This window comes from Petromyzon marinus, chromosome 58 (assembly GCF_048934315.1).
Source record: "Petromyzon marinus isolate PM22_M1 ecotype Great Lakes invasive population chromosome 58, UKy_Petmar_22M1.pri1.0, whole genome shotgun sequence".
In the NCBI taxonomy this organism is placed as follows: Eukaryota; Metazoa; Chordata; class Hyperoartia; order Petromyzontiformes; family Petromyzontidae; genus Petromyzon; species Petromyzon marinus.
In genome coordinates this window covers 2,105,227-2,130,547 of record NC_133724.1, presented here as the reverse complement: position 1 = coordinate 2,130,547, position 25,321 = coordinate 2,105,227, and the positions used below count along the sequence as shown (strand labels likewise).

At 50.7% G+C, this 25,321-nt stretch overlaps 3 protein-coding genes across 8 annotated transcripts in view; 1 reads left to right on the top strand and 2 right to left on the bottom strand.

Moving 5' to 3' along the window:
* Window positions 1-1,134: 1,134 nt before the first annotated feature.
* On the bottom strand, window positions 1,135-9,379 carry MRPL27 (mitochondrial ribosomal protein L27). Its single transcript, XM_032976131.2, has 5 exons — window positions 9,242-9,379; window positions 8,298-8,408; window positions 4,046-4,113; window positions 3,173-3,277; window positions 1,135-1,704 (listed from the first exon to the last, which is right to left on the bottom strand). The coding sequence occupies exons 1-5, from the start codon at window positions 9,318-9,320 to the stop codon at window positions 1,603-1,605; spliced, it is 465 nt and encodes a 154-aa protein (XP_032832022.1). The 5' UTR covers window positions 9,321-9,379; the 3' UTR covers window positions 1,135-1,602.
* NUBP2 (NUBP iron-sulfur cluster assembly factor 2, cytosolic) lies at window positions 9,322-25,047 on the top strand. 6 transcript variants are annotated; one of them, XM_032976102.2, is made up of 8 exons: window positions 9,663-9,753; window positions 10,133-10,198; window positions 12,906-13,045; window positions 16,127-16,325; window positions 18,073-18,227; window positions 20,666-20,776; window positions 22,140-22,209; window positions 23,562-25,047. In XM_032976102.2, exons 2-8 carry the CDS (start codon window positions 10,168-10,170, stop codon window positions 23,741-23,743), a joined length of 888 nt encoding a protein of 295 aa, XP_032831993.2. In that variant the 5' UTR covers window positions 9,663-9,753; window positions 10,133-10,167; the 3' UTR covers window positions 23,744-25,047. The 6 variants fall into 6 exon arrangements, with proteins under 6 accessions (XP_075908960.1, XP_032831993.2, XP_032831991.2 ...); XM_032976100.2 differs by having other exon boundaries at window positions 16,127-16,364; XM_076052845.1 differs by lacking the exons at window positions 9,663-9,753; window positions 10,133-10,198 and adding an exon at window positions 9,322-9,425 and having other exon boundaries at window positions 16,127-16,364.
* LOC116955107 (caspase-14-like) overlaps window positions 24,128-25,321 on the bottom strand; it is a 29,734-nt gene continuing 28,540 nt past the window's right edge. The window contains exon 8 of the mRNA XM_076052844.1: window positions 24,128-24,560. Coding sequence (XP_075908959.1) covers window positions 24,519-24,560 — 42 coding nt within the window. The 3' untranslated portion in view covers window positions 24,128-24,518. The remainder of the gene's footprint in view (window positions 24,561-25,321) is intronic.

Genomic DNA, 25,321 nt, shown 5'->3' with positions numbered 1-25,321 from the left:
TCCCACATTCCCTCATTTTTTCCTTCACTCATTCATTAACTTCGAGAACCAAACATCCATTGCACATCTCCTTGGTTGACATTCTTCCTCGAAGACACCAGTGGTGTAACCATCAACCGCATCAGAACATCAACAGGCCGAAGTGCACAACGCCTTCGAAAATGGGCAAATTAAAGACACAAGCAACAGCTGTGCAATTGTGTCCATACAACTCAAACTATTGACCGTATAGTAAACCCACAGAGACCAATAAAGATGCAATAAAGGATAGCCACAGTAGTGCGATTATGGCCATGCGACCCAAACTGTGGACCATATAGTAAACCACTGTGATTTGTGCTCCTTCAACGGAGAAAGAGGAAAACTACACAATACTCTCTTCTCTCCTGATGGCCCCTCGCCGTGGCTAGTAGACCTCAACAATGGCGGCTAGCTCCTGAACAAATCGCCATACGCAATAATAAAATCCACTTACTGCGTGACCAAATCACCCGAAAATGCCCTACCCCTTCCGTTAGGCCACGAGAAGGGAGTTACGAAACATGTGGCAGATTCATCAACCCTCGCCTCCAGTGCTGGATAAACAGGCGTGCGTAGCCACCACCGCCCACCCTGTGCGTGGCGATAGCTTTTGCAAGCACCATCCAGGTTCAAACCCTGCTTAGCCCGACACGTAATAAAGGTTATCTGGGTTAGAGCGCGTAAATGTAAATGTGTCGTTAGCCCACCATCACCCAGCACATCGAATGAGTAAGGTTTGTCACGTAAACAAAACGTGCCAATTATAGTTACTACTTCAGCACAGCCGATGTGTTGCCAGTGAATACAAAAAAAATCGCCCGATGAAGCTGGTTGTAATTACCAGCGAAACGTCGTACTCAAAATTGTAAATGTCACGCGTTTACTTTTCAACACACCGGTGTGCTGAACAAGTAAGTAACTGGCACGTTTTGTTTACAGGTGTTGGTGGGTTAACGAGGCATTAATATTTACGCAATCTAACACAACTAACCTTTATTATGAACAACACTGGTCGCGAAAGCCTAAGTGTTGCATTTGCCCCACACGTTTCAACAGCAGCAGCATCAACACCACACCAGCACAACAGCAAAATCATCTAAGTCGAGAATGCAGTGTGGGTTTCATTTTTTATTAAAGCATCAATCGCAAAAAGGGGAGCTCGTGTGCACCCTTGTGTGACACCGGACGACGAAACTGCCTCTCGCATCCATAATGGAGGTTTATGGGTTACATCGCGTAAATCTATAAATGTGTCGTTAAACCCGCCACCACCCGCCACAGCCAATTAGTAAGGTTTGTCACGTAAACAAAACGTGGCCAATTCGCTACTAGCACAGCGAACCGGTCGTGTGTTGGAGAGTGATCCCACCACGGCATTTACAATTCGAGTACCGTGACGTTTCGCCGGTAATTACAACGAGCGGCATCATCAGGCGACAGCCAGAGTTGGTGCCTCTCGCGGCGCGCAAAATTCCACTCGGTCGCACATTCCCCGGGCCTCAGGCCCCAGGCGGCGAGGCGTGGGCTTGAAGGCTCGCGCGAGAGGTCTGCAACTGAAGTGGCGCGCAGCTCCCCCGCCGCTCACATCATTTCCTTGAGGACGAAGCGCCCCTCCTGGTGGGGAGGGATGACGTTGATGAACGTCTTGTAGAGCATGGCGCCACGCGGCAGCTTACACACCACCTGCAGGGGGCGGCACACGGGTTTTGCGCGGGAGGGGATGATGTCTCGAGATGCGGTCGCGTTTTCACGATCGCGGAATTCAATCCTATCCACCCCACCCCCACCAATGACCTCCGACTAAGCACGCCTTTTGCACCTACAATTTAGCACGGTTAGCTACGTACTGCACGAAGGACGTTCAACATCCGTACGATATCATTCGTACGTTTTGCCAGATTTTTCTTCGCTTTAAAAAAAACGTTTCTGGCACTCCACTCAAGGAAGAAATAGAATGGGAATTTCGGAAGCACAATGAGATTATACGACGGTGAGATTTCACTCGCGTTTTTTGACCTCGGTTAAAAGGTCATAAGCTCATCATTAATACCATGTCTTGTTCCTAATGGTGAGAATGAGCCCCCGAATCAACTCTACAAGATGCAAATTAGTCTGACTGACACACAAATGATCGCATCTGGATTGAAAATGAATGATGTCCTTTACACCCGGATGACAGTCTTAGTTGTGTTTAAGCTAAAATGAAAAACACATTTATACGTGGGCAACTGCGAGGAGGTGACAGCAGCCCACCCAGCTAGCTGACCCAGTAAAAACCTGCATATTGACATTTAGGTCCTTAACATATTGCCGTACGTATGATTAAAATTCTTTCGCACCGTACGTAACCGACCATGCTAACCGGAGGTGCGGGTGAAGGACAACAAAGCAAACACAGAAAGCAGTTCTAAAGAAATACATTTTCAATGTAGACTTAAAATTGCACAGCTCCAGTGGCTTCCTAATATCAAAATGAAGAGCGTTCCAGACGGCCGCAGAAGCGCATCTGAAAGTGACACGCGATGCGGCGACCGTCTTTAGTTCCATGGCTTAGCCAAAAGCCGCTGCTGCGAGGATGACCCGAGTTTGCGTGATGGTTCTTACGATGCACGGTGTCAAGAATATTGACACTGAATTTGGGGTAAGCTCGAAGGCTACACGGAGCCGGAAGAAAAACTAAAATAAAATAACCTTATCGGTACGTCCTCAGGTTGGAAAATGTCCCGAGGCTCCGAAAAGGCCGTGCAGGAGGGCGTGCGGCACAGTTTGGCGCCAGCTATCATAGTATGCAGTCTCGTCAAAACACCTCTGCGACCTTCCACATCCAGCGGAACGGAGCTGTCCATGTTCACTTCGTGGTGATGGTAACTCGGATTAAACTGCACAGGAGTGGGGTTTTTTTTTTGTCGAGGACTGTTTGCGTTAATAAACTGTTAAAAGTTATTATCCTAATCTAACATCTTAGGTTGCAATCACGTGATTACAACGTAGTATTCTTTCGCATTGTACGTAGCCAACCGTGCCAATCGGAGGTAGTCTGGCTTCCGGACACCAAGGTGTCGCTCACAGCGGAGACAGACAAGGCAGACGGTGAATCTCAGCGGGGCCTCGCACGGTCAAAGCGATTGGGAGGCGAGCGGGAATCTCCCACCTGGAAGGCCTCCCTGCTCCGCGGCGGAGGGACGTACACCTCCTTGGTGAACCGCACAACGCCGTCCTCCAGGGCGTACAGCGTGTTGTTCCGACCCATGCCCACCTGGCGGAGTTAAACAAATGCAAGCGGCAGTGTGGGGGGGGGGGGGTTGGTGGCTGTGCTAATGAGCTCTCACACTGGGTGTCTGTGGATGCTGCCATGAGTTTGCACACTGGATGAAAAAAAAAGAATAGGCTTTACTCTGTTTGGCAATAATACAGGAGGTGTTAACAAGTTCAAACACCAAATGGACACCGATTTCAAGGTATTGTCAAGTCTGCATTGACCACACGTCATGCGTGTGATAAAACATGCAAACATGCTTTGATAATAATGTCTTTGAACTGATTGGCCTACACCAGAGACAGCCGACTTTATGGCCTTGTCTCACCACCGGTGTTAGACCAGAGAATGCCAACCGGTGAACAGCACAAGGACAATGCACACATCAAAGCATTAACACACGGGTTGAGCAGTTATATATATACGGAACCCTGTTTTTTCCATCATTTTGATTGTGGAAAAAAGTGGTCCCACAGGTTGCACGCTGGACTCGCAATTAAGAAGGTCGGTGATTAGTTTCAATATGCCGCTGTGGTGGTGTAATGGTCAGCACGTTGGACTCTCCATCCAGACCGGTGTGTGACCATGTGGATTCCATCCCCTGGAGGGATATAGATGTGAATGAAAAAGTGTCCCCATTCATCAGACGTGTAACAATTCACTCCCCCCCCCCCGTGTGAGAAACACTTGCGAGTAAGAATGCCTCTGCTGCGACATCAGGAGAGAGCGAGAGAGAGAGAGTGTGGGACTGCGCAGGGAGGAACTCACAAATGCCCCCGGGTGCCACCGGATGAGCCTCTGCGTAGCGAGGATGTTGCCAGCGTGAACCATGGCACCTGGGGAACGGCGACGGCTCACTCAATCATTCGTTCACATTCAGCCAATTCCCTCGTTCGTTCCTTCCTTGAGTGTCCCACTCAATGTACTCACTCGCACATTCACCCATTGATCAATTCACTCGCTCATTAATGTACCCGCTCGCATATTCAATCGGGCTGCTCTTTCACTAATTCACCCGCCATTCAAAAACCCACGTGCTAATGCGCACGCTCGCTTGCCAACTCAGTCGCTCTCTCAACCCGCTCGCTCATTCGCTCACTCGCTAATTCAGACTCGCTAACTTGCCCACAAGCGAGCTCGCTCCATCTACCCATTCGCCGGCCCAATCACCGCGCCCAACCTAATGCCTGCGGTGTGATTGACAAGAAGCAAACACAACACTTGACCGTGCAAGACAAGGGGTGGGGGTCGCAAAACCCAAGTACAGTCATGCCTCCGGCATACGGCCGCTTTGGAATACGTCGAATAATGGTATACTGTCGTGTTTTGGCGAGAAAAAAGTTGTGGAATACGACGTCCTGCTTGGGATACGACGCGCTTGCTAGAACTTGTATGGGTCGGGACGAGTCGCCGAGTACCCAAGTAGTACCCGTTCACGACTCAAACAAAGCGCGGCTCCTCAGTCTGCCTGCACATCTCGTTCAGTGCACAACCCTTGCTATTTTCACGTGTATCAACTCCTCCCCTTTGCTCACCACCATCCTCGTAAGCTATCAACTCTTCTCAGCAAGGTAAAGTGACGTTAAATTTTACTTTCATTTCAATTTATTTTTCATCGATTGATGCATTCATTTTCATTTATGTATGCATTTTAGTAATAAGGAGTGTCTACATTATTTTATACAGGCCCATTAATGCATAATATGCCGTACAAAATATCATTTCTCATACTCTGGAACGGATTATTCCCTTTATTTCTTATGGGAAGAATTAGCTTGGCATATGCGTCATTTTCGGTATAAGTCCTACCCCTTCTGGAACGAATTAACGACATACATCGAGGTACCACTGTAACAACAAAGAGCCATACTTTTGGAAATCCTGAAGACAAAGTAACCCCGCAATGCACCAAGAGGCGCGATGCACGAGGTGTATACGTGACGTCGGTTCCTTAACAGATTACTCTCACGGACCGGTCCCTCAAAGAGCCGCACGCGGTTTCTGAGCCGCGACATTTGCCGACACCTGGCCCAAGGAGGAACAAGTATGGTGAATCATATTCTCAGCTCTTTCGGTAGAATCACGTTGAAGGGAAACAATAAAATAATAAAATATATATATAAAACAATAAAAATTCTCACGACGTTTCGACCATAACACAAACGGTCGTCATCAAGTGCATGATGACGACCGTTTGTGTAATGGTCGAAACGTCGCGAGAATTTTTATTGTTTTATATATATTTTATTATTTCATCATTTCCCTTCAACGTGACTTTACCGAAAGAGCTAAGAATATGCATTACTGCAGTCACGACAGCTTTAAATCAAAATTTAAGTATGGTGAAAGCAAATTTTCACTTCACACCAACCATAGTGTCTCAGAATGTACGTACGGTACCCTGAACTTCCTTCGCACCGTACGTAGCCAACTGTGCCAATCAAGAGGTGGGGAGTGTCTGCCAACATGGGCCGTTTCTTATTATTATTCTTCTTCTTCTGCGATGGCATCAAATCATTAAGGCGCTAATTTTCGCAGGCGGGTAGTCTGCCATAGTGGCACAGTAAAGGGGGGGGTGCAGGGGGCAATGTTGCCACGTGGCTTTAGATTAGAAAATTGGGTTGGTTTGCGGGCAATTCTCAACATTTTTCAGCGCAACACTGGCGCACATGGGTGACGAATGGCGTCGCGGGATCGTTCACGGAAGACGATCAGAATCAGAATCTTTATTTAGACTGCAGGAGGAGTCCCATGAGCTATGAAGCTCTCTTTTTTTTTAACAGATGTCCAGCAGGGCCACGGGGTGAGCAAGTTACGGCAGCAAACAATGTGACAAAAAACAAAAGGAGTGCAAAATATGGAAAAAAATGTAAGCAAGTCACTAAATATTGATGAATATATTTTACTCGAAGTGATTTATCAAGCTTGGGCAAGGCAGAAAAAAACAACAAAATAGTCCCAGGCAGCAGCAGCTGTGGTCCCCTCCATTAAATGACGCATTAACAATACGCAGGCAGTGCACCACCGCACGGGCCACATCACTACCCCCCTGGGTCACATCACTACCCCCCCGGGCCACATCACTACTCCCCTGGGTCACATCACCACCCCCCTGGGTCACATCACCACCCCCCTGGGTCACATCACTACCCCCCTGGGTTACATCGCTACCCCCCTGGGTCACATCACCACCCCCTGGGTCACATCACTACCACTCTGGGTCACGTCACCACCCCCTGGGTCACATCACCACCCCCCTGGGTCATATCACCACCCCCCTGGGTCACATCACTACCACTCTGGGTCACATCACTACCCCCCTGGGTCACATCGCTACCCCCCTGGGTCACATCACCACCCCCCTGGGTCACACCACCACCCCCCTGGGTCACATCACTACCACCCTGGGTCACATCACTACCCCCCTGGGTTACATCACCACCCCCCTGGGTCACATCACTACCCCCCTGGGTCACATCACCACCCCCCTGGGTCACATCACCACCCCCCTGGGTCACATCACTACCCCCCTGGGTCACATCACCACCCCCCTGGGTCACATCGCTACCCCCCTGGATCACATCACTACCCCCCTGGGTCACATCACTACCCCCCTGGGTCACATCACTACACCCTGGGTCACATCACCACCCCCTGGGTCACATCACCACCCCCCTGGGTCACATCACTACCACCCTGGGTCACATCACTACCCCCCTGGGTCACATCACTACACCCTGGGTCACATCACCACCCCCTGGGTCACATCACCACCACTCTGGGTCACATCACTACCACACTACCACTCTGGGCTACATCACTACCACCCTGGGTCACATCACTACCACTCTGGGTCACATCACTACCCCCCTGGGTCACATTGCTACCCCCCTGGGTCACATCACCACCACCCTGGGTCACATCACTACCACTCTGGGTCACATCACTACCAACCTGGGTCACATCACTACCACCCTGGGTCACATCACCACCCCCCTGGGTCACATCACTACCACCCTGGGTCACATCGCTACCCCCCTGGGTCACATCACCACCCCCTGGGTCACATCACTACCCCCCTGGGTCACATCACCACCCCCTGGGTCACATCACCACCCCCTGGGTCACATCACTACCACCCTGGGTCACATCACCACCCCCTGGGTCACATAACTACCCCCCTGGGCCACATCACTACCATTCTGGGCCACATCACTACCCCCCTGGGTCACATCACTACCCCCCTGGGTCACATCACTACCACTCTGGGTCACATCGCTACCACTCTGGGCCACATCACTACACCCTGGGTCACATCACCACCCCCTGGGTCACATCACTACCACTCTGGGTCACATCGCCACCCCCCTGGGTCACATCACCACCCCCTGGGTCACATCACCACCCCCTGGGTCACATCACTACCACTCTGGGTCACATCACCACCCCCCTGGGTCACATCACTACCCCCCTGGGTCACATCACTACCCCCTGGGTCACATCACTACCCCCCTGGGTCACATCACTACCCCCCTGGGTCACATCACTACCACTCTGGGTCACATCACTACCCCCCTGGGTCACATCACTACCCCCTTGGGTCACATCGCTACCCCCCTGGGTCACATCGCTACCCCCCTGGGTCACATCACCACCCCCCTGGGTCACATCACTACCCCCCTGGGTCACATCACTACCCCCCTGGGTCACATCACTACCCCCCTGGGTCACATCACTACCCCCCTAGGTCACGTCACTACCCCCCTGGGTCACGTCACTACCACTCTGTGTCACATCACTACCACTCTGGGTCACATCACTACCCCCCTGGGTCACATCACCACCCCCCTGGGTCACATCACTACCACCCTGGGTCACATCACTACCCCCCTGGGTCACATCACTACCACTCTGGGTCACATCACTACCCCCCTGGGTCACTTCACTACCACTCTGGGTCACATCACTACTCCCCTGGGCCACATCGCTAGCCTGGCGGGCGGGACTATTTTTTTTTTACCTTCAAACTTCTTCCATCCGTAGCGCTTGCCTGGACTTTTGGGCGCCGAGTTCCGAACTTTGCTGCCGGCTTTCTTGGACGCCCACCTCACGCCGGCCGCAGCCAACGCTGCTGCACAGCGATCACAAGTGGGGGGGGGGGTCACGAGAACGTTTTGAGACGGTGGTGGTGGGGGGGTGGTGGTGGTGGTGGGGGGGGGTGGCGGTGGGGGGGTGGTGGCGGTGGGGGGGGTGGTGGAGGGGGGGGTGGGGGTGGTGGGGAGGGTGGTGGGGGGGTGGTGGTGGAGGGGGGGTGGAGGGGGGGGTAGTGGTGGGGGGGTGGTGGCGGCGGTGGAGGGGGGGTCGTGGTGTGTGGGGGTGTTGATTGGGGAGGTGGTTGTGGGTGATGTTTTTTATTATTTTCTTCTATCTACGTGACTTTATCGAAAGACACAAAGAAAAAATAAAACCAATCTTTTTAAAAAAATGTTTTTTCATCAAGTTATCAACTTATTTTTTTCCAAAAGCGACCCGCCCATCACAAACGACAGCTCAACCCAGTGACTTGTCACGTGGAAACTGATAGCAGCAGCCAAATGATCAGACTCCTCGAAATGCGGAGGGAAGCACTGGACACCGGGGGAGGAAAACAAAATCCACGCGAACCACGTCGTGCAAGAGAGATACAAAGGCGCGCGCGTCTGTGTCATTCGTATCGTGATTGTCGGTGTTGAGACGGTGGTGCAGTGGCCGACGCTCGACTGGCGAGCGAGAATAATGCGGCAAAGTCAACATTTAGATTCTAAACGTGCCAAACTCCACAAATGATTACTACACGGGGGGGGGGAGTCACGCTCGAACCCAGCGCCCGAACCTCCCCCACGGCACCCACGGCTCCTGGCTGCCTCGCCAGGCGAGTAAGACAACGACGAGGACGTTCTCCGAGCCAGCGCAGGACGCCTTTACCCGTCTCTCTTCCGAAGACGGCGGTGGAGACCGCGGCGGAGAGTCGCAGCGAGATCGAGGGCAGCCTCAGCAGCGCCATCGCTCACCACCACCACCACCAACCACCACTGCACTGTGCCGTGCACTGTACAAAACGGCGTGGCGGAAGGACGCGGGGTCGCGAAGCGCCGCGTCGGCCATCTTGGTAAGGGAGTGGAGCTGGTAACGGGTCGTTCGATGGCCATCTTGGTAAGGGATAATCGCCGTCACGTGTATCGGTCATCTTGGTCAGGGGATGTGCTTGATTAGGCGACGTATTGCGCGTTGGCCATCTTGGTAAGGGGTGGGTGACCACGCGATACCGGAGGAAGAAGCCGTTTAGCTTATAAAGCTTTTGCTTTCTTTCAAGGATGTCCAGAATGTGCACGGAGTCAGAACGTTAACACCAAATAACGATATTTAAGTAATCGGAGCTGCGGGGGAAGGACAACTAGACAAAAATACGATATGGATGCAAAGTCTGTATAGGAAAGGTGAACAAATCACTTAAGAAAACATGTATACAAAACTTATCTACATTTCCACATGATGACTCACTTTGTTGAGCTATGAAAAAGAATCTTAACAGCTCAAGTGGGCCTTACCTGGTAAAATAAATATAGATATACTTTGCACATCTATCGGTTTTTCTTTAGTATTGCTTGTTGTAACTTTCTGATCCGGTACCCCTCCTGGAGCATCTTTTACAAAAAAAAGAGCTTCATAGCTCATCGGATTTCTCGTCCAGTATAAATGTAAACATTCTGATCCAGATTGCCGTGGCTACCACCAACCCCCTACCCAAGATGGCTTCCTCAACTACTACGGAAGCCGCTCACGACCACAACGCCCCCACCCCACCCCTCCCCCCAGCGATCGGGGTTTTGCGATTGTGAAATACGAGACGCATGGAGGTTCACGTGGACGACAGCGGCCGGGGTAAAAGCGAAGCGGAGAATGAGTTTGTGAATCGTTCGTGGAATGAAACACTCGCCGACGAGGGGAGAGGGAATGCTGCGGCTGCCGTGGCTTGGCAATGCGTTCACCACGTGGTCGTTCGCAGACGCGTGCGTCTCTGTTTTGCGTGGACTTTTTACTCTACATTGAACTTCTTTCGCACCGTACGTAGCCAAACGTGCTAACCTTAGCGTTTCGTAGTGTATCATCGTGTAGTGTATAGTAGTGTATAGTGGAGTGTATAGTGGAGTGCAGTGTATAGTTGTCAAGTGTTTCATAGTGTAGTGTATAGTGTAGTGTATAGTGGAGTGTATCGTAGTGTATGGTATAGTGTTGTGTAGTGTATAATAGTGTAGTGTATAGTAGTGTGTAGTGTATAGTAGTGTACAGTAGTGTATAGTGTAGTGTATAATAGTGTACTGTGTAGTGTATAATAGTGTAGTGTATAGTAGTGTATACTAGTATAGTAGTGTACTGTGTAGTGTATAATAGTGTAGTGGCTAGTAGTGTATGTTCAACTTCTTTCGCACCATACGTAGCCAACCGTGCTAATCGGAGGTGCTTATGAACATTGTACTTTAATTATTTTATTCACATATATTGTTATTTTCTCTATAACTGCTTTTAGTGTTTAGTTTGTTGTCCTTCCCCCGCACCTACCGATTAGCACGGTTGGCTACGTATGGTACGAAAGAAGTTGAACATACATACTACTATATATTCTACACTGCTAGCCACTACACTATTATACACTACACAGTACACTACTATACTACTATACACTACACTACTATACACTACACTATACACTACACTACTATACACTACACTACTATACACTACACTACTATACACTACACTATACACTACTATACACTACACTACTATACACTACTATACACAACACTACTATACACTACACTATTATACACTACACTACTATACACTACACAGTACACTATGAAACACTATACCATACACTACACTACTATACACTACACAGTACACTATGAAACACTATACCATACACTACACTACACAGTACACTATACACTACTGTACACTACTATACCTACACTACTATACACCACCGTACACTACTATACACTACACTACTATACACTACACAGTAAACTACACAGTACACTATACACTACACTATACACTACACTACTATACACTACTGTACACTATACATTACACAGTACACTATACACTACTGTACACTACTATACACTACACTATACACTACTGTACACTACTATACACTACACTATACACTACTGTACACTACTATACACTACACTACTATACACTACACAGTACACCACACAGTACACCATACACTACACTCCACTATACACTACTGTACACTACTGTGCACTACTATAAACTACACTACTGTACACTACTGTACGCTACACTATTTTACACTACATAGTACACTACTATGCACTACTGTACACTACACTATTTTACACTACATAGTACACTACTATGCACTACACTACTGTACACTACTATACACTACACTATTTTACACTACACAGTACACTGCTATACACTGCACTACGATACACTACACACTGCTATACACGACACCATGATACACTACACGATACACTACAATACGGTTAGCGCGGTTGGCTACGTATGGTGCAAAAGAAGTTCAACATACATACATACACAATCCATGCATTTCATTGGTACAATTGCTTTGTGTCACGAAAGCGTGTTACTTATCCAGTAAGCCGTACCGAGTCGTAGACACAGGATACTTCTGCTGCTTTGGGGCAACGAATGATGATTGTTTATTACTTACTAGCTCGGGACTTGGATCCACCACGCCCGGCCGCCTTTGTCTCCCCAGTGGCGATGTTCACACAGCGCAGCAGTTACTCGTTTAAGGCTGAGTCGACCTAGGGGAGGCCCAGGACCGATGAAAATAATCGTCGCCGGTTGTGGCCGTGAGCGGGAATCGAACTCGGGTCGCCGGGTTCGTAGCGCGGCGTAGCGCCAACCGCTACACTACAATGCGTTACGCTTCCACGTGCGAGGGTCACGTGACAGATTTGACGTCACAGCTCACTTGCCGTGCAACAAATAAATGCACTGGTGTACAGTCTGGAAAGTACCCACATGGCACATTTCAAGTTTGTTGCATGTCGGGAAGTACGCTAAACATTTTGAACATACACACATAATCACAACTTTGCCTTTTATATATATGGAGATAACAAAGGCAAAGATCCCCAGTATAGCCTGAACAGACTGTTGGGGCAAGTGCTGTTAGCGAGCACCTATTAAGGCTGGCACGGCACACGAGGGGATGGGTGGCCAACACCACACCCAGCCGCCTTTGTCTCCCCGGTACCCATTCGTACCCACTTGAGTCGAACTAGGGGAGGACCAGTTCGGGTAATCGTCACTGGTGGTGTTGGCCGTGAGCGGGAATCGAACTCAGGTCGCCAGGTTCGTAGCGCAGCGCGCAACACTCCCACTCCCCACACTCATCAGCATGCATCATCCAGCACTGGATTGACACGGTGTCTGATGACCATCCTAACCGCCCTGCGACCCCCCCCCCCGCCCCTGCTTTGCCCTCCGCTTATCGCCAACCTCCTGTGCCCCCTCACCCCCTCGCCGCTCTCATGCCGTCACTCGCCAAATCTCACGACGGAGCCCGCAGGGGACACGGTGAAGGAGCATGACGAGGGAGGCCTGTCCGGGGTGAGATCCGTGGTGCTGGTGCTCTCCGGCAAAGGTGGAGTGGGCAAGAGCACCGTGAGCACGCAGCTGGCGCTGGCGCTGCGAAACGCCGGACAGAAGGTACCTGGGTGGCGGTGGTTAAACGACATCATCGGTTCCGGGTGGTGCGGCAATCGGGTCCGTTTGATGTTTTTGTTATTTATTTTTTTCCAGGTATTAGTCTCGCCCACTGAGCTGTATCGCCCCCTCTTTCAGAAGCGAACATCGCAAATGAAAGCTCGACAAAGTGGCTTATCGTCGTCACGCGGAAATGCATTGGAGCCAAATGCTGATTTAGAATCGATGCTCATGATTCTAAACGTGGAGGGAAAAAAACGGAGAACCCGGAGAAAAATCCACGTGACCACGGGGGGAGAGAGAGACACGCAAACTCCAAATATACAGCAGCAGTAGGCGTCGGGGTCGGGACCGAACCCACGACCTCCTGTATACCAGGCGAGGTAGTTAACATCTCATAGCCACAGTGGTTTAGGGGGGGGGGGGTTGGGTGGCCCAACATTTGATTTGTCTCTTCGCACGGTCGCACCTAGAGGCTATTATATAATATAAACACCCAAGTCTGTCATTCTGTGACTAACGCGTCACGGTTTGGTTGAAGTGCGTCACGTGACTGGGACCAAGCAGCCAACCAACGCTTGGTGGGGCTATAGAAGGGCGTGTGAAAGTCCACATCGAACCAAACCCCCAGCAAGGCCATCTACTTAACGACGAGAGGAAATTCACACGAAATCTCGTTTTCAATTAAGTATTCCAGATGTAAAATGATATAAGCTGTTAATGAAGAAATACAATTATCTAATTCAAAACATAATACAATTCAAAATATGTTTCATTTTAAAACTTCAAAACGGAGCATCGGGTGCTTGCGTGAATGTGTCGTTCGTGTACAATTTTTTTCGTGACTTTCCTGGCCGAAGGCCGTAAATGGTTGTGAGGGGGGGCCACAGGCACCCCCGCACAACCCCTAGTTATTATTTATCGCGGCTCATCTTGCCCTGATCCACATCGTCGTTACGCTCACGGTCTCCAACGTTGAACGCCGTGGGCGGCACGCTCCGTCTTATAGCAGCTCCGTAGTAGCGGTACCTCTTTGAAATATGACGTTACCGCTCTAATTTAACTAAAATTAAACTTGGAACGTAAGTGAAAGCGTTTTCGTGAAAATTCATTTTTAAACCCCGTTTTATGTCTTTTGTTCTTTTACGCTGTTGTTGAAAACAAATCTCACGGCGGTTGTCACGGGGGCCCCATGCAACCCAAACTATGGACCGTGCAGTTTAACCCACTGCGGTGGGGGAAGGAGGAGGAACGGCGACACGACACGAACTCTCTGTCTCTGCTGAAGCCCTCTCTCGTCGTGGCCAGCAACAGCAGCAGCAGCAGGAGACCTCCACATTGGCATCGAGCTCCTGAACCACAGAGCTGCTGCTGCTGCTGCCATCGTGCGCGCGAGTACAACGTTGCCATCAGTGGCGACGTGTTGATCAGCCCATGGACAGCATAAGGCCCCGTGACTTCACGTCATCCTCCCCCGTGACGTCATCCTCCCCCCGTGACGTCATCCTCCCCCCGTGACGTCATCCGGGCCGCTGCACGCGATGCGGACTGGGCACAGCCGGCATCTCGGCCGCGCTGATCGGGTACCAGAGGGGCAATGAATGGTGCCGACCTGACAACTGCAACAGCGTCTAGTTCCTGCACGCATTGCCGTAGGCTTAACGCCTCTCGCGCAAAGAGGCTGAGGGCCAGGGCAGAGCGGGGGATCGCATCGTCCCTCCGTCCCTCATCGCTCAGAATCAGAATATTTATTTATATTGTAGGAGGAATCCGACGAGCTGTAAAGCTCTTTTTTTTCACAGATGTCCAAGTAGGGACACGGGGTAAGAACGTCACAACAACAATAGTTACAAAAACACGATGTGAGTGCAAAGTATAGGAAAGGTAAACAAATCACTTATAAAAATATACGAATAAAACTAAACAATAATAAGTCAAATTCCGCAAAGCTATCACTCAAACCATGAAGAAGGACCCTCTTGAGGAGCCTTTCAAAACTATCACTTTACCCTACATTGCGGGGATCACAAAAAAGATCTCCAAAATCTTGAATAAACACAAGATCCAGGTCCGTTTCAACACATTACATAAAATCCGTGATCTGGTTCCATCTGTAAAAGATGTGATTCCGGACATACAATACCCTGGTGTCTACAAACTAAGTTGCCTCTGTGGTAGTAGTTACATTGGAGAAACCAAACGCCATGTCTCGGACCGCATTCGTGAACACAAAGCAGACCTGAAACACGGTAGGACCAACACCTCGGCCGTGGCAGATCATTGTTATAATTCAGTAGGCTCACATGACATTGACTTTTCCAAGACAGAGGTTCTTTGTAAGCCATCTGGCTACCATGAGAGATTCGTTCATGAGGCTATCCACATATACAAGCACAGAGACAATTTCAACCGAGAAGATGGATTCTATCTTAGCAATCGTTGGAAAGATTTGATAAACCATTTCAGGTCTTAATTGATTGTTCACGCTTACAGTGGCTTTCAGACAGCATACATTAAAACAATTTTTCGTCTCCCCCCTCCTCTTTTCAGAATATAGATGGACTAGTCCTAAATAAACTGCCAAATCGCTGCGCGTGGCGCTAACGTTTTTTATAAATAAATAAATACACCGTTTAAAAATACATTTATGCAAACCAACACACCTGAAGATGACCGTTTGTGTTATGGTCGAAACGTCGTGGATTTTTTTATATATTTTATTATTTTGTTGTTTCCCTTCAACGTGACTTTACCGAAAGAACTAAGAATATAATAATAAGTCAAATCAATAAATAAGTTTGTGCAACTGACCGTAATGTGCATTCTTTATTTTAAAAAAAACATTTCTTAAATAACGTCTTCGACGAGACTAATTATTTTTTGTTATCTTGGCAACTAAAGCCCAACCGAGGCATTAACTTATTTTTCAGAAGCGACCTGGCCGTCGCAAATGGCAGCTCAACGAAGCCGCTCGATCGTCGCCATCGCGTAGGGAATTCGTAGCGAGCGCCCTCAGCTCCCCGCCGCCATGTCGCTCACAGCGCTCCCCCTCCGCCCCCCGCCCACCGCGCTCGCCCGCGCCAGGTGGGGCTGCTCGACGTGGACCTGTGCGGCCCCAGCGTGCCGCGCATGTTGGGCCTGCAGGGCCGCGCCGTGCACCAGTGCGCCGCCGGGTGGCTGCCCGTGTACGCGGACGCCGGGCGCCGTCTCGCCGTCATGTCCGTGAGCTTCCTGCTGCGGCAGGCCGACGACGCCGTCGTGTGGAGAGGCCCCAAGAAGAACGGTGCGGCACCGCGCCGGCGCTCGTTGTTGACTTGCGCGGGTGTGTGTGCGGGTGTGTGTGCGGGTGTGTGCGGGTGTGCGGGGGGTGTGTCCGTGTGTGTGTGCGGGTGTGTGCGGGTGTGCGCGGGTGTGTCCGTGTGTGTGTGCGGGTGTGTCCGTGTGTGTGTGCGGGTGTGCGCGGGTGTGTCCGTGTGTGTGTGCGGGTGTGCGCGGGTGTGTCCGTGTGTGTGTGCGGGTGTGTCCGTGTGTGTGTGCGGGTGTACGCGGGTGTCCGTGTGTGTGTGCGGGTGTATGCGGGTGTGTGTGCGGGTGTGCGCGGGTGTTGCCCGTGTGTGTGCGCAGGTGTGTGCGGGTGTGCGCAGGTGTGTGTGTGTGTGTGTCTGTGTGTGTGTGTCCGTGTGTTTGTGTGTCTGTGTGTGTGTCTGTGTGTGTGTCTGTGTGTGTGTCTGTGTGTGTGTCCGTGTGTGTGTGTGTCTGTGTGGGGAGCCGTAGTGGAGCGGTTAGCGCGCTGCGCTACGAACCCAGTGACCCGGGTTCCATTTCCGCTCACGGCCAACACCAGTGAGGATTATGTGAACCGGTCCCTGGCCTCCCCTAGGTCGACTCAGCCTCAAATATGTACCTGGTGCGGTGTGTAAACATCACCACCAGCGAGGCAAAGGCGGCCGAGTGTGGTGTTTGCCACCCACCCGCTCCTGTACCGGGCCAGCCTTCATAGGTGCTCGCTGACAGCACTTGCCCCAACAGCCTGTTCAAGCTATATGGGGGATCTTCGTATCTGTGTGGGTGTTTGTGCATGGGGAGAGTTGTGATAGATGAGTTGTGGAAAGATTGGAGCAGATTCCATGCCTGGGCGGTGTGCTTATGACCAGCTCCGGTTTTGTCAGTGGAGGTTTTGCTCCAAATCAGTCGAGCGGGATTATCTTTTCATCGGCTGTGTGACGCTATGTGGAAGCTGCCTGGCCTGTCGCTCCGCATGAAGCTTCGTTTATTCTCGGCCACAGTCATGCCCTCCCTTCTCTATGCTTGCGAAACGTGGACCCCTTCAAAGGATCATCTGCGCTGGATTGAAACATTTAGGCTGGCCTGCCTACATTCGATCCTGGCTTTTACCAGGCTGGATTGTGTGAGGAGCTTACGGATCTTTGAACGGTCTGGACATATTCCCATCAGGTTAGCTCCTTCACCCGGCAAGACTGCGTCGGCTGGGTCATGTAGCCCGCATGTCCAGCCACCGCATGCTTAAGCAGCTTCTGTTTTGGCCGGACAGAGGGGGCTCAACGGGCACGGCACGGGCTAGAGAAGAGATGGAGTGATGTGGTGCAGGAGGATGTGGAGCTGAGTGGACTTGCCAATGCCTGGTACCAGCGGTGTAAAGACCGGCCTCTGTGGAGGAGGCTTATGAAGGAATCTACTGGGCAGTTGGAGGCAGTCGCCCTCCAGCAACAAGGGAGGGCGGAGGAGCGACGCTCACAACAACGAGCAGAGCGCTGGGTGGCTAAAACGCAGAAATTTGGCACAGTAGGGAGCACAGTTGGTGTATCTACCAGTCATCTCAGTCAGTCAACCCACAGCACCTGGGTCTGTCCCATGTCCATCTGCAAGCAGCAACAGCCTTCGATGCTTCACGTGGCCTCAAAGTGCACCTAGCCTGGCACAAGCTAAGTGTTGTCGTCACTGCAACTTGGTGGTGAATGGCGATTGTTGTTGTTGATGATGTCGTGTGGTTTGTGTGTTGTGCTGTGTAGCCATGATCAAGCAGTTTGTGAGCGACGTGCTGTGGGGAGAGCTGGACTTCCTGCTCGTGGACACCCCGCCTGGAACGTCGGACGAGCACATGGCCATTCTGGAGAGCCTGCGCGGCCGCTCACCCGCTGGCGCCTTGCTCGTCACCACACCACAGGTAGGCCCGGTCACTCACCCCACTCGCTGAATCACCAGCTTACCCGCTCGCCCATTCGCTGGCTCGCTCACCCACTCACCTGCTGGTGCCCTGCTCGTCACCACTCCAAAGGTCGTCCCGTTAGTACACCCACCCGCTCACTGACCCTGCTCGCTCACCCACGTATTTACCTGCTTATCCACCCACTTAATCACCCACCCGCTCGCTCACCCACTCACTCACCCGCTCTTCATCCACTCGCTTACCCGCTCACCCACCCGGTCGCTCACCTACCCGCTCACCCGCTCTCCCACTTGCTCACTCACCTGCTCGCTCACCCTCTCACTCACCCGCTGTCCAACTCACTCACTCACCAGCTCGCTCACCCACTCTCACTCTCCCGCTCGTTCGCCACTCTTCTGCCGGACCCTGCGAGCCGGCTGGGTCACAGTGCTTGCAGTCCCAACAACATCATCATCATCATGAACCACAACGCATTGGTTCAACCCAAGCAGACACTTGACCAGATTCAACATACAGTGTCTCATCAGCAGTCAGGCTTGCCCGTACGCTCCTTTCAGATCGATGACTCTTCGGGACTTGAACGCTTCGGGGGTTGGACGATTACACGCCCCGTGGGGATTGTTGTGCATTCTTGCCAGCTTGGGACGTGTGGCCCGTTAACGTTTACAGTAGAACTCTCGATTATTATCCGCGCCAGTGAGGACGGCCACGAATAATTCAAAATCGCGGATAATCCGAAAGTATACCCATTTTCCACGGATATCTGTGCCAAAAAACACTCAGTTTCAGTTTTCAGTTTCATTTATTTGGTGTAGCCCTGTGAGCCATTCGGCTCTTGAATCGGGTGCAACCGCAACAAACAAAAAAACAAAAACACGAACAAGAAAAATATCTTAAAGTGACTATGTGACTGTGCAAACAGAAAATCCAGGAAAAAACAGCAAAATATTCCTGAAAAAGCACCGTACACCAACGCTGTGTGCAAAAATCCCAGTGGGATGCAAGTCAAACAACAACAACCACAAGACAACTTAGATTAAGGCCATCAGTCTAACTCCGTACTACAACAAACAAACATGGCCAAACCAAAAAACGTTTTTGACATCACCAAAATAAAGCCATAAAAGCAATGTAACAGTGATCATAGGAACTGTGACCGAATTTTCACAATAAACGACATAAACAACATGTACCACCAAACCCTGTAGCCATAGCTAGCTGCATGAGTTACTCCACAACAATAGAAGCATCAGTCGGAGTATCAAATTTTTCAATGGGGTGTACAACTCCTCTAGAGCAGTTTTGAGTGAAGATCTCATAGGTAGTGATTCAAGTTGCAGTTTATTGGCAGTAGCATTCCAGACCCTGGGGGCATCAATAGCAAAGGCCCTTCCTCCGGTTTTTGTACAGCAATAGGGATTGTGAAGCTGGTAAATGAGCGAAGACCTGAGGTCAAATTTGTTCTTTGAAACAGCGAGGAGATCCAGTAGGTAGTCTGCGGATTTTTTTGTAAGTACATCGTGAATAAATAAGATCTGGTGCACAAGCCGTCGAACATTAAGAGATGTTAAGTTTGACCCAATGTAGAGATCACAGTGGTCAGTCCTATATGGGCAGTTCAATGCAAATCTTCAGCCCGAGTGATAGATGGAATCAAGCTTCTTCAGTACATTACTTGGGGCTGATGTTTAAGCTAAGCAGATAGAGTTTTAAAATTATTTTTTATTTATTTTCTATATTCGCGACTTTACCGATAGAACCAAAGAATATAAAAACATTTGGAGTAAAGATTCGACCGACCGATGCACGTGCTCAGTGATAATGACACTTTCCTGCTCCCGCCCAGCAGAAGACTTGGCCCACTAAGTGGATAACAGCAGCAGAGCCACGCCAGTCAACGTCAATCAAACTCCGCCCACCATTGCAAAGATATGCAACTACTGTACTGTAGAGGCAATCTCGCGTGGATTCCACGACACCACGGGGAGAGAGAGAGAGACACGCAAACTCCAAATATATCAGCAGGCATCAGGGTCGGGATCAAAACCACAACCTCCTGTATACCAGGCGAGGTAGTTAACATCTCCTAGCCACCATGATGATGATGAGAGAGAGAGAGACACGCAAACTCCAAATATACAGCACCACAACCTCCTGTATACCAGGCGAGGTAGTTAACATCTCCTAGCCACCATGATGATGATGAGAGAGAGAGAGACACGCAAACTCCAAATATACAGCAGCAGGCGTCAGGTTCGGGACCAAACCCACGACCTCCTGCATAACAGGCGAGGTAGTTAACATCTCATAGCCACCGCGTGTGGCTCTCCTGGATAAATACCTTATATAATAATTGTTCTAAATAAGTAAACTAATATCACATTCCGTGTCTCTGCTACCCCCCCCCACCCCCCCCCTGCTCTGTCCACGGGCAGGAGGTGTCGGTGGGAGACGTGAGGAGGGAGCTGACGTTCTGCAGGAAGACGGGGCTCAAGGTGCTGGGCATCATTGAGAACATGAGTGGCTTCGTGTGCCCCCATTGCTCCGTGAGTTTCGTCGTTGTTGTCGTGGTCGTTGTGGTGGTTGTTGTTGTTGTCGTCGTGGTTGTTGTGGTGGTTGTTGTTGTCGTGGTTGTCGTCGTGGTTGTTGTGGTTGTTGTTGTCGTGGTTGTTGTCGCGCTTGTGGTGGTTGTTGTTGTCGTGGTTGTCGTCGTGGTTGTTGTGGTGGTTGTTGTGGTGGTTGTTGTTGTCGTGGTTGCTGTGGTTGTCTCTCTGTAACCTCCCACCGCTGGGGAAAAGCATCCCCCCCCCCCATTCTCTCCCACGTATGTTGTATGTTGAACTTCTATCGCACCGTACGTAGCCAACCGTGCTAATCGGAGGTGCAGTGAGCACAGTTGGCCAACCCCGCTTTGGTTGGCTGACTGGCATCGGGGTCCAAATTCTCCACGTTCTAATATTGCCTCGGGATTATAGTGTACACAGCAGCAATCATCGCCCCATACTGGCACCAGACTTATGCCCCCAGCAGGTCGCTCTTGCAAATGAGGCTTGTTGTTGTATCTTGAGTTGTTTCTGACCCGGTTAAAATGAAATCAACACGGACTTCTTTCCACGTGAGTATCAAAGGTGCGCCGGGGTGACGAGATGTTAACTACCTCGCCTGGTATACGGGAGGTCGTGGGTTCGATCCCGACCCTGACGCCTGCTGCTGCTGCTGTATATTTGAAGTATGAATGTTCTCCCCGTGGCCGCGTGGATTTTTCTCCATTTAGAATCGTGCCTTTCGAGTATTTGTCTGCTATAAATGTCCATGTGATGATGAGCCCCTTGGTTGAGCTATCATTTGCGGCCAGGTCGCTGCGGAAAAAGAGCCACGTAGCTCAGTGCCGCCTTACTTGGCGAGATAAAAACAACACTCTTTGGTTCTATTCGGTAAAGTCACGTAGGTAAAAAAATAAAACAACAAAAATCACGACGTTTCGGCCACAATACAAGCGGCCTTCATCAGGTGAAGGGACCCCAGACTGTCTCGAGGACAGCGCTGGAGTGAAACACAGCCAAGCTCAGACCGCGACCTTTAAGCTGTGTGAGAGTAATTAAGGTGCCTTGACAAAGGAATTAGCACCTGATGAAGGCCGCTTGTGTTGTGGCCGAAACGTCGTGATTTTTGTTGTTTTATTTTTTTTACCTACGTGACTTTACCGAACAGAACCAAAGAGCGTGGATCCTTGCAGTCACGAAAGCTTCAAATCTAGAAAAAAAACCAATGGTTTGAAATGAAAGCGAATCGTCGTTAGGTTCGGTATTCGCGCGCGGCACGTTCCTGGAACACGAAGCCGTGGGGACTGCATGCCGCGTGACGGCATCCCGAGCAACGAGGGGACACGCGTGGCCTCTGCCGTTGCAGGAGTGCAGCAACGTGTTCTCCAAGGGCGGCGGGGAGGCGCTGGCCGACGAGTTCGGGGTCCCCTTCCTGGGTGAGTTGAATCGTTCGACCAATCAGCTGCTTACTCTTTGGTTCTATTAGTGGTAACCCAAACTTTCGCAGCTCTTAAAAATTCCCTTTTCACACCATCAATAGGTAAACTCCCCCCCCCCCCGCGCCAACCGGCATGTTCACCCGCATGTACACCACCTCTACACCGTTCATCATGCTAAGTCGGCCAATCAAATGCTAATTTTTATGCTAATTCCTTTGTCAAGGCACCTTGTTTCCTCGCACACAGCTTAAAGGTCGCGGTCTGAGCGTGGCTGTGTTTCACTCCAGTGCTGTCCTCGAGACAGCCTAGTCCCTTCACCTGATGAAGGCCGCTTGTGTTGTGGCCGAAACGTCGTGATTTTTGTTTTTATTTTTTTTACCTACGTGACTTTACCGAATAGAACCAAAGAGTATGGATCCTTGCAGTCACGAAAGCTTTAAATCTAGAAAATCAGCTGCTTCCTTGCTTCGCACATACTTCTTTTATACACTTTAACACGTCGGCTTTCGCGACCAATATCATCCAACCACAAATCTGGCTGTCGCCTGACGATGCCGGTTGTAATTACTGGCGAAACATCGTACTCGGATTGTAAATGTTGTGGATTTGCTCTCCAACGCACAACCGGTGTGCTGTACTAGTTTACTACACTATACACTACACTATACACTGTACACTACACTATATACTACACTGTACACTACACTGTACACTACACTATACACTACACTATACGCTACACTATACACTACACTATACACTAAACGATACACTACACTATACACTACACTATACACTAGTGGTGTACTAGTATACTACACTATACACTACACTATATACTAGTGCTGTACAAGTACACTACACTATACACTACACTATACACTAGTGCTGTACTAGTATACTACACTATACACTACACTATACACTAGTGCTGTACTAGTTTACTACACTATAAACTACACTATACACTACACTATACACTACACTGTACACTGTACGCTACACTATACACTAGTGCTGTACCAGTATACTACACTATACACTACACTATACACTAGTGCTGTACTAGTATACTACACTATATACTACACTATACACTAGTGCTGTACCAGTGACGAATTGGCCACGTTCTGTTTACGTGACACAACTTACCAATTGGCCGTGTCGGGTGGTGGCGGGTATAACGACACAACATTTTAACCGACACAACATTCTAACCCAGGAAAAAAAACCTGTATCATGGGTTTTTTTAAATACACGGTCGGACGGTCTATTCCGGATGACCACAGCCACCCCATTTAATGAAGCGGCCGCCCTGGGACGTGCCCCACCCCCCCGTCCCCCTCCAGGCTGCGTGCCGGTGGAGCTGCAGCTGGCGCGGTGCGGTGAGGACGGCCGCTCCCTGCTGGAGGCCTCGCCGGAGAGCGGCGCTCACCAGGTCCTGCAGGCCATCGCCCAGCGACTCATCGTTGATGGTGGCGGTGGCGGCGATGGTGGCGGCGGTGTTACGGCGAGTGTGGCCGTGCCGTGACCGTCTGGCGATGGAAACTTGCTGCCCCATCCCCCACCCCCCCCCCCCCCCCGACTCCTCCACCTCATTCCATCTTCGGGGTGCCGCGATCTTAACTACCTCGCCGGGTATGCAGGAGGTCGTGGGTTCGATTGCGATCCATACAGTGCCTCTCTTCTTCCCGTGGTCGCGTGGATTTTTCTCCGGGTCCTCCGGTTTTTCCCCCTCAACTTTTACAATCGACATCACCAACGCGTTCAGAGGATTTGGCCGCAATGCATTTCCCACGCGATGATGATGATGAATAAGCCACTTCAGCGGGCTACCATTCGTGACGACCAGGGTCGCCTCTGAAAAAAGAGCTTCACAGCTCAGTGGGGCCTCTTACCCTGGTAAAACATTTAATGTTTCGCAGTTGCAACTCGGGAGAATTGAAATCATTGGTTCGATCGTCACGCGACCAACATTGTCACTCTCGTGCGCCGAGCGTGGTGGTGGGACCGGACGATCGCTTCAAGGCGTCCCTAAGAAGTAGCTCTACCGTGCGTATCCGCTTCCGCGGGCCCTTTTTCTCTTCACACCAATTACACTTGCACTGCTTTGCGGGCGCTCCGGTCGTCTCCTGCGGCTCGTGACGCGACACAAAGGGCGCAGTCGGGATAGAGTTGCGAGTCGTCGTTAATTAGCGGCGGCGGCGGCAGCGGCGGCAGCAGCCGGTTGCACCGAAGGACTTCACGCGAAGACGTTAAAGTGCGGAGGTCTGCAGCGAAGGGAAGCGCTCGCTGGAGGTTTCTTTTCACCGTGGGTCAAGGTGGTCCTCTCGCCAACTCCCTCTGACCTGCACGGTCACCGTGCATGGGGAGGCGGGCATGGTGGTGGTGCGGGGGGGGGAGTTGGGGAAGAGGAGTGAAGCTTTTAGGGTCCAGTGGTTCACGAGACAAAGATCCCCCGTGTAGCCTTCACAGACTGTTGGGGGCAAGTGCTGTCGACGAGCAGCACCTTTGAAGGCCGGAGCGGCACACGAGGAGGGGGTGGACGGCACGTCCGGCCGACTTTGTCTCCCCAGTGATGATGTTTACCGCACGCCCTACCAGGTCCTAATTTTGAGGCCGAGTCGACCTAGGGAAGGCCCAGAACCGGTTCAGTTAGTCGTCAGTGGTGTTGGCCGTGAGCGGGAATTGAACTCGGGTCGCCAGGTTCATCGCGCAAGCCCACTAACCGCTGCACCACCGCTCTACGAGACGCGCGTGCACGCACTGTGTAAGCAAATGATCGCTGTGCATTCGCGGGAGACCGATTAAAATTTACACGCGATTCGCCATCTTTCCGTGCTTCAAATGTTTTATTTCATTGAATGTTTCCATCATTGTCACACCGGCATTACACCAATTGTAGAAAAATCCCCCCCAAAAATTGATTGCTTTGGTCCCTGATTGATCATTAAAAGCATTTGTATTAAAAAAAACCCAACAGCCCTGGTCCAACAACCCCGGTCCTCCAAAGCCTCGCACCACCACACAAAAAACAAAGATCCCCGTATAGCCCGAACAGAATGTTGCGGAAGGTCCTATTAGCAAGCAGCACCTATGAAGGCCGGCA